This window comes from Camelina sativa, chromosome 10, assembly GCF_030686135.1.
Source record: "Camelina sativa cultivar CO46 ecotype springtype chromosome 10, ASM3068613v1".
Taxonomy (NCBI): domain Eukaryota; kingdom Viridiplantae; phylum Streptophyta; class Magnoliopsida; order Brassicales; family Brassicaceae; genus Camelina; species Camelina sativa.
This window is the reverse complement of record NC_141889.1, coordinates 23125508-23135056: the sequence shown is the minus strand read 5'-3', so window position 1 is coordinate 23135056 and position 9549 is coordinate 23125508. Positions and strand designations below refer to the sequence as shown.

The 9549-nt window shown below is 36.0% G+C and overlaps 2 protein-coding genes across 2 annotated transcripts; both read left to right on the top strand.

Annotated features, from left to right (window-relative positions):
- Positions 1–3457: 3457 nt before the first annotated feature.
- Positions 3458–5270, top strand: LOC104720565 (uncharacterized). Its single transcript, XM_010438454.3, has 6 exons — positions 3458–3743; positions 3838–4116; positions 4238–4492; positions 4589–4749; positions 4853–4942; positions 5034–5270. The coding sequence occupies exons 2-6, from the start codon at positions 3843–3845 to the stop codon at positions 5073–5075; spliced, it is 822 nt and encodes a 273-aa protein (XP_010436756.1). The 5' UTR covers positions 3458–3743; positions 3838–3842; the 3' UTR covers positions 5076–5270.
- A 2654-nt stretch (positions 5271–7924) lies between these two features.
- Positions 7925–8554, top strand: LOC147937220 (uncharacterized). Its single transcript, XM_087468711.1, has one exon. It carries the CDS (start codon positions 7925–7927, stop codon positions 8552–8554), a length of 630 nt encoding a protein of 209 aa, XP_087324837.1.
- Positions 8555–9549: the final 995 nt, after the last annotated feature.

The window sequence follows — 9549 nt, the reverse complement described above, 5'->3', positions numbered from 1 at the left end:
ACTTGTTTTGTGAAATACTTATAAAACTATACCGACAAGTGATACTAGTAGTCAAACGGTACACATATATTGATTAAATATGAGAATTTTAAAACCTTGACTAATATGATTGGGCAAAAGTTGACTGATAAAGTTGACTGTTTACTTGTATTGTCGTATTGGTTGCTCCAAAAAATATTTATACGTGAGAGTTTTGCTACATTGTTAATATTGTTCGATGTAATATAAAACGAGGTAATTTTGTTGAGAAAATTAAAGCAATTTATGTATATTGTGTATTGACAATTGACTATAGAGAAAGTGAAAAAAAAAAAATAATACCGTGTAACTCTTAGAATGTTTTGAAGAAAGATTCAAGACTTAATTATCAATTAATGAATGAAAATGTAGTTTTTTTCGATAATTACTTTTTTTTTTTGTTTCCAGTTGCACAATCATAAAAAAATAATATGAGGATCTATTTTTTAAAAAAATTAGCACGATGGATCCAATATATTAACATCCAGTACTGGTAAAGAACTCGATCGGTCCACTTATGTGTAACGTTGCTTGGAAGTCCCATGATAACAACTTTGTCGCTATAGTTAAAAAAGTTTCCAAAATTTGAACACCGTTTCAATGCACCTTATTAAATATATGCATCCAAGTACATCACAATCTCGGTGGCAAGGAAGGACCAGTTTAACTATATAAGGAAAACAAAATGTATGGACATGCAAAAGTGAATTACTAGAGTGCTCTTAACATACCTTCTATTAGAAATGTGTTATAGATAAGACGGTTGTCGAAAGGTCAGTAAGAAACTTTGTCTTTGATTTAACTAGCATGAGAGAAGGGGTTGCATGATGCAAAATGTTTGCAACATAGTTATACACTACTGAAAAAGAACTACACATGCCAATGAAGAGTGTATTTTTTCGAGGTCTATATCATGTTCACTTAGATCTAATGCTGGAGCACATGTTAACTTAGATCTAATGCTGGAGATGATATTCGTTAGTTAATATTTGGATCGAGATTGTGATAGTACTATATCATCTATGTAGAGTAGAAGATATAAAAAATATTTTTCCCTAGGACTTAATAAAGTAGGGATCACATATATCCACTTTGGGTGTACCCAAATGTATTGTGCGTGAACTGTAAACCTTGTGTACGATGTCCGAGATGCTTGATTAGATTTGTAGATTGATCGAAATAACAATTGTTATTTGGTTTGGTCTAGTCACTGAATACTAGAGGTTAATGCATATATACAACATTATGGAGGCCATCGTGTAAGAATGTGTGTTATTGATGTCTAGCTGAGAAAAGACTAATTTTGCTACAACATTACACTCACCACGAAATATGGTTATTAGTTTGACTACTAAATTAAATATCTCGCATGTTGGGGTTGGTTCTCACCCCATCACAAGACCCGGTCCATGAGATCAATAAAAGCCCAAGGAAAAAAGGAGCATCTTCGAGTGTGGAGGGATATTTTGGTCATTTGAGTAGACCAGCACATACGACACCACCAAAAAGAAATCAGAAAAAAAGAAAAGAATCATTCATAGAAAGCGACTTGAAGTTGACGGCTGACTCGTCGAATAGATAAATACTGGACGAACCACTTGGGTCGTCTATTTTTTTATAACATGTAATTCTCATCGTATTTAGCTCGTCGAGTTGAGCCTTGTACTTCAACTTTCACGAGCCTAGGCTTAAATTTATAAAGAGAATTTTGATATATTTTCCAGCAAACAAATCTCTAATTGTTAATTGATGATCTTGATATCAACAATTTGGCGCGCGAGGTAGGGGAAGTCAAAGCAAAATTTGGGCAGAGTTTAGTTGTTTAGAGAGGTGTTGTCGAAAATGAAGTCATAGAGGTGCTATTTATAAGCCCTTCACTCGACTTCTTTGGCTTGGCAAGTGGCATTTTTCGTTTGACAATTGTCAACTACTTTGCATGTACTCTCCCCAGGACCGTGCATCTCAAACAATGGCGGAAGTGGCTTAATCGCATGACATGTGGCGTCTCACTCCCATGCATAGACTCTTCCGCTTCCCGCATCATTCCGCGTCTCTCTTGCGTCCCAAGTTCCTGTGCTTTTCCGCAGAACAACCCATTCGTCCCCGAGTCTGTTTTCCTCGACAGTTCCCGGTCCTCCCGACCGTGACATTGGACTTCCTCGTCTATCACCGGACCTCTCGTCCGTGACTCTTGATTATCTCGTCCGTGACTCTCGATTATCTCGTCCATTTTTAGACCTCTCGTACCATGCGTTCGATCCGTCCATCGTCCCGCGGTACATGGACCATTCGGTTGGTACGTGGCCATTCTGTTCCCATGGTCTGTTTTACGTCCTTAGTACCATTTTGCCACAACCATTACTTTCTTTTCCCTTCCTTTGGTCCTTTCACCATCGCCCTTTATCATGCGTCGTCCAATGAACCGGATGTACAACCAGTTCACGTCATTTGCACACGTTTTTCGTGTCTGGTACGTACTTCGTGATACAGGTCATTACAACCACCATCTCTTAATGGGCCCTATTTCCACTCATTGCCCATGAGCCCATCTTGCTTAGTTGTCTCCATGTCCTCTTACTACTCCTGTAGGCCCATCCATATTCGACGGTCAGCTTGCTACGTCCGGGAGACTTTAAAGACTTGCTTACCATCTCTACAAATTACCACATGATCTTTCCCTATGTTTTGTCCTCAATCACACAGTTCCGACAATCATTTTCTGAAAGGTCACCCATTCTAAAACGACTCCAGCATAAGCATGATTAACTTTAGAGTTCTCTCAGGAACCTTAATCGCAAAGATAAATGCAGTTTAGTGAGATAAACGACTAAATCAATTTTTTAAAACCTCTCTGCAAATCGGTGTGTCAAAGCTTAACCCTATGTTCTCCTCAGGAGGGATGGTTTGTTAGCGTCGAAGGGGATGGTTGTATCAGGTTTGGGTGGGATGGTTATATTATCCTTAGATAAGAAGACTAACCCCTCTTGCCCTTCCTTTATTGACTTCTTTCCCTCATAAATGTTTTCCTCATCGTAGGAAATACAAGACTATCAAGGCACTGTAACCTTGTATATTAATCGATAAATTTGTTAAATATCAATCACAAGCTGGCAAAAGAGGAAATGTCAAAATGACACTTCCATAGTAGAGTATTCATCATATTAGTTATTATGTTACCTTAAGCTTGTTCATCTGAATCACTACATCTCTAGACTTGGTGCATTACTCAGCCTTGGGAGGGATGTTTGTCTCAGCCTTGGGCAAGAAAACTCTTGAACCGAAAAGCAGCTTCGGGTGTCTTTTAAAGATTTCAGTCATTCTTGTAATGACACTAGCATTATCAACTCTATGAAAGATAATCATAAACATCATAAAAAAGTTAACGAAAGGCTTGTGTTTGTTGTGTAGATTCACAATCTACACAACTGATATTATGACCAGACCAAAATTTAAAAGCGCCGGAAAATCATTCTTGAGAATTTTAAATTCGTCATATTTTGTAGGTTCATCATGAAATGTTTCCTTCACAGAATCAACGTTTGAAAGTGCATCATCCAGCAATGCTAAAAAGAGAATCTTTGTTATTTACAACAAATCAAAACACTTAATCCATCTACTATCGCAAACCTATGACCACATAATAGTATCCAGTTGCCTTTTTCCGTCGCTCCACCCATCATCTCCCCTTTGTTCTCTCTGGCGTTCCAGATTCGATCGTAAACGAGGTCAGTGATTTCATCTGAGCAAGATTCTGGTTATAAAAGTAAAGATGCGATTTTGTAATTCTAATTTTGGGTATGATTGATTTTTTTTATGTAGCCACCATGTATTCAACCAATACAAACAAGATGATGCTCGACAAGGCGAAGCAGGAGCCAAAAACGATGGTGTGGTGGGACATCAACAGCTGTCCGGTTCCCGATGGTTATGATGCTTCTATGGTCGCTCAGTCTATAGAATCGGCCTTGAAGAAGGCAGGCTACACTGGTCCTCTCACCATCACTGCTATTGGCAACCTAAAACACACCTTAAAACGAACCCCTGGTGTTCTTCCGGCGATCTCTTCCTCTGGAATCCTTCTTAAACACGTTCCCGACGGTTAATATTCTTCTCTTTGTTACTGTATTTAGGGCTTAGATTCAGTACGGTTAATGTGCTGTATTTGATTTTTTTTTTCTTGTCTTTTTGCTATTTGAGTTGCTTTCCTATAGTGAAACAGGTTTCAGAGACATTTTTGAGGAAGTTATTGTGTGGAAGAGGGAAAATCCACCTCCGGCTACCATAATGTTCATAACCGGAGATGTTAAGGAAGTGAAACGCTTATCTTATGCTCTTTCCAATGTAGAAAGGCATGGGTACACCCTTCTTCAGGCATTTCATCAATCAGCTTCCGACCTCATAAACAACTCTGAAGAGTCTACAACCACGCCCCTGCTCTTATCTAAAAAGTGTATTTGGGAGAAGTTACTGAAAGGTGTGTGTCCTCTCTCTCTCACAGTGTTATCATATAACCTGCAAAGCTGTTGTTTCTAAACTAGTTTTTTTTTCTTTTTTCTTTTCTTTCCACCAGACGCAATAGATTCAGGGGTGACAAGAAGACAGGAGTTTGAGAAGAAGTTCTTTGAAACGGGTGAATCTCCGTGCAGGTTTTTTTGCACACTATGCAATTTCTACGGCCAAAGGTTTGAAGATTTCACTACGCATCTCAAGGGTAAAGATCATATAGTGCGTGTAAGGCTTTATCCTTTCCTCCTCTAAATATTGTTTTAGTTACATTTGTCATTTTTCATCACTTACACTTGTGCTCACATGTTATCTTTGTTTATTCAAGCAGGAGCTGGACCTGGTGTCACGGCCTCTACCCAAGAGGAAGCTGGTGAAGCGGATCTTTACTGTTTCTAAATACATTAACAAGCAAACAAAGGCAAGTTTTAATCACTCAACTAGACTCTAAAATGCTCAATAGTAAGCACCATTTTGATTTATTGACTTTTGCTGATCCTAAAACATTGAAGGATTTGAATGGGTGGATTGAAGAAGACCGAATGAGCCTCTAGAGGGAGGACCTGAACTAGGCGAGGAAGATGAAGACGACATAGCATTGATCTTTCGTACCTCCATCTGTCCATTCTCTTAGATGATTTTTGTGGAAACCTGCAACATTATATCATATTCTGTTTTCAGAATTCTTGTCTTCCCTAGAATACTGGATTTTAATATTATCACACTCTTGATGATGTTTACTAGAAAAATCTCCATGGTTTAAGGGAGATGCATGTCACAGGAACATGTTCCCTTCCTTCATTTTTTTTTAACTGCCATTGTACCAAAAACGGAAAATGATGATTATTTATTTGCATACTCTAGTACACCCTCCATTGTTTTAACCGGAATCTTTGAGACAAGGGGAGGGCTCTCTTCATCTACACCAAAGTTGCGGTGAAGGAGCAGCGGAGCATGCATGCTAACACTTGAGCAATCATAGAAGCAACGAAGTCTCGCCACTTTTTGCTGTTTGATGATGCTACATCCTCAACCGCTGCGGTTGTTAAACTAACTAGTCACACCTGAAAAAGGGACAATTGAATTTTTGAATTAGAAGTTTTGAAAACACGTATTGCACAATAAATCGACAAAATTTGGATATAACATTGAAAATTTTAAGAATTAAAAATACTAGGGTAGTTGATTTTTTTGCTTTTTTATTACTATTTTGTTGTGTTTTTTTTTTATGTTGTTTCTCAGTTTTTCTTAATTTTGTTTGGAACTTGTTGGTTTGAGGATTATTTTTAATAATTAATTGTAGTTTAAGATAAATAAGATTGAGTATTAGAAGTCTTGTAAAAATTGCAATTTAGTACTCTGATTTTGCTCAAATTTTATTGTATACTTTATGCATTTTAATATATAGAAGGTAACCACTTGAATAACATCCCCTTTATGCACATGGTCGAGTACTTCGAGCCGCCTTAGTGTTTTGTCTCTTAGCTAATTTAGGGCTTCCTTCCCTTCCTATAAATATCTCTTGTACACTATGGCCGTCCACAAGTCAGACTTAGTTAGAAATAATATCTAGAGCCACCGCAAACCTAGTTTTTACCCCTTTTGGATTTTTAATATTTTTCTGTATCATTATCCACTTTTGTTCTTGTTTTTTCTAGATTTTCTCAGTTTGTAAACTCTATAACTTTTCATGTTTTGAGAATCTGATTTTGCTTCTTGGTATTAAGTTGTAGATCTCTCTCTTATCTTTCTAGTCAAGTTGATTTCATCATTTCCTGGGTTTGATTTTTTCATCATCATGATCTATTCATCTGAGTAGTGAACTAGGGTTCTAGAGATGGTTTAGGTTGGTTTAGAGTTATGGTTATTTAGACTGATCAAGCTTGTTTGTTTATAGTTCTCTTCTAGATTAGGTGTCCTCTAAGTTGTTCTTGTTCTGAGAAGTTAAGAACAGATCTTAAGCTTCCTATCATCATACCAATGTCTAGGTTGTTAGATAATACTAATACTGAAGATTATTGTGCCTAGCCTGAGAGATTAGTTGTCTAGGGTGGTTTTTAACAAATAATGATTTGGATCTTTAATGCCTGTTTATCTATGTCTTAGCTATTGAGGACTACGTCTAAGAGTATATAAACCTGATTACTATTGTCATGAGAGTGGATTAGTAAGTCTATGAGATCATTTTCTAAAGATAACTCAAGTTGATTGAGGTTTGTTGATCTGTTTAGGTAGTCATAGCTTGAGACCAGCCCATGAATCCATCTCTAGGAGCCTACTTTGTTTATTGATTGTCTATTATTGCATACTGTCCTATTTCATTGCTTTTTAATCTGTTTAAGTTGTTAAAATTTCTTTTGTTCTTCGTACCAAACCACTCGACCACACATACGATCGAGTGCTTAATCGAGCACCATTTGGGTTGCTTGTTTTACATTTAGTTTCATTCCTGTTTCATTGCATTCATTTCTGATTTGTTGTGTAGTTTTGTTTCATTGCACTTATCTAGTTCTTGCTACTGTTTAGTTTAGTCTCTGCTTAGTTTATCCTTGTTTATCTTGCATTTAGTCTCTGTTCCAAGTAATTTACATTCTGCATTTCACTATTCTCATTAGGTTGTTAGTAATCAAACCATTATCATATCTGGTTTAACTTGAATCATTGTCCACATCTTAAGTGCTTGCATAGTCACCCTTTATGGATTGACATCTCTTATATTGCAACATCATAAGAGAATTGAAACCTTTTGCATTACACCTGAACATCATTACTTATTTCTCTGTTTGCATGTTATAATACATTCATTGCATAAGAACCATAGTAAAAGACATGTTTCAGATGCTTTAGAGGAAGCTCGTGAATTATTAAAAGGTTCTCATGAAAGTGGTTATGAGGAACTCCCCAAGTAGTTGTACAAGATAAAGTAAGCAAATCCTGGTACAATTGCTGACCTAGTGCTTGTAGGTAACCAAAGATTTAAGTATCTATTTTTTGCCTTAGGTCAAAGTTTAAGAGGATTTGAATTGATGAGCTAGGTAATAGTAGTGGATGTGACTTTTTGAAAGGAAAGTTCACGGATACTCTCATAGTGGCAACTGCTCAAGATGGAGATAATCATATATATCCTCTTGCATTTGAAATTGTTGATTATGAGAATAATGCATCTTGGGACTGGTTTTTTTCTCGTTTGAAATCATTTATCCTGAAAATCCTAACTTGGTGTTGATCTCTGACATACATGAATCTATTGAAAAAGTTATTGAAAAGCTGTTTTCGTCTGCATATCGTGGGATATGTTTCTTCCACCTTAAGAAAAACATCAAAACCAATTTCCAAGCAAATCAATTGTTACACTTGGTTAAGAAAGAGAAATACATATAGACGTGATGTTTTTACAAATGAAATGAATGAGATACGTCATTTTAATCCAAAGCTGAGCAAATACATGGAAGATGCAGATATATGTTTATGGTCTACCGCTCATTTCCAAGGAAACAAGTATAACATCACCATATGCAACATTGCTGAATCAATTAATGTGCTTTTAAAAGAAGCAAATAAATACCCCATTGTACGGGCTACTCTAACGCATTGGTTTTATGAGCGTCAACAAAAAGCTGCAAAACTTTTCACGGAACTTGGACCATATGCTGATGGTGATACTGGGAAAATACATGAAGAGGTAAACACACTTGGGGTGCAAGCCATAATTCAAAACCAGTTCCATGTGACCGGTGGCTCAGAAGATTTTGTAGTTGACATACAAAAATTGAGTAGTTCATGTCGTAAGTTTGATATAATGAAAATTCCATGCATGCATGCCATTGCAGTTGCTACGAAGAAGATGATTCCTGAGCACACACTCTCAGATCCTTGCTACACAAGAAGTTATCTATTTTCTACATATTCTGAGTCCATATATCCTGCTGTTCAGGATATTCTCAATAATATTCAAATACCGCCTGAAGTAGATAAATTAAATGTGTATCTCCTCAAGGTGGTCCCAAAAATAAAAGAATTCAATCTTCATTAGAGATTGCAATGGAGAACAAACGACCGAGGAAAGAGCATAAGTGTTCGCGATGCAAGCTTTCTGGACATAATAAAAAAGCATCTGAGACGGCGTTGCTAGTAACATCTTAGTCCACCTGCTAGTAACATCTTCATTATCTTCAACATCATCTGTGGGATATTGCTCACATGAAAGCCCAGTTATAAATCAAAACTCCTAAAGCAAAATAGCGTATTGGTTACCCACCAAAAAGAGACCACAACTCATATTTTATGTTTCTCACAAGCTGGTTTGCAAGCAAGAAGAAAATGAACAAAGGTACCTGACCAAATGAATTTATTGGCCTTCGCTAGCCGATATAAATGCACAAACGGAGATGTTCTTAATGTCATAGTAGTGTGGTTTTGCTTTTATTAATTTTTACCAAATGAAAAACGAAAGATTTGTGAGAATTTGTTATAAATACTCTTTTTTTAAATACCTTTATTCAAAAATATTTTCTTTTTGAATATTTTTATTTTTACTGTCTTTTACATAATTATAATGTGTTACATTAATTCTTAGAATTTTCTGTTTAGGTTTGCGTTATTAATTTTATGTTTAGAGTATAGTTTTTAAGAAGTAGGGTTTAGTATTTAGGATTTAGGATTTAAAATTTAATCATTTTATATATTAAAAAGAAGTATTTTTGAAAATACACACCTAAAAAAGCATTTTTGAAAAGTGACAAAGGAGTATTTTTAAAAATCTTGGAAGATTTTTAGTAGGAGCGGTTTTGCTTTCATAAAATTTTATAAATTATTCTTTTACTATTAAAATATGATCTCATTTTAATCTTGCATCTAATAGAATCAAAATTGTTCTCTCTGGCGTTCCAGATTCGATCGTAAACGAGGTCAGTGATTTCATCTGAGCAAGATTCTGTTTATAAAAGTAAAGATGCGATTTTTGTAATTCTAATTTTGGGTATGATTGATTTTTTTTATGTAGCCACCATGTATTCAACCAATACAAAC

What these genes read in the sequence shown, in the direction of transcription:
- LOC104720565 (XM_010438454.3), top strand. Translation starts at nt 3,843, where the DNA reads ATGTATTCAACCAATACAAACAAGATGATGCTCGACAAGGCGAAGCAG. An exon ending in GTAAAGATCATATAGTGCGT is followed by an intron (nt 4,750 to 4,852) that starts GTAAGGCTTTAT and finishes TTATTCAAGCAG; the next exon opens with GAGCTGGACCTGGTGTCACG. An exon ending in ACATTAACAAGCAAACAAAG is followed by an intron (nt 4,943 to 5,033) that starts GCAAGTTTTAAT and finishes AAAACATTGAAG; the next exon opens with GATTTGAATGGGTGGATTGA.
- LOC147937220 (XM_087468711.1), top strand. Translation starts at nt 7,925, where the DNA reads ATGAATGAGATACGTCATTTTAATCCAAAGCTGAGCAAATACATGGAA.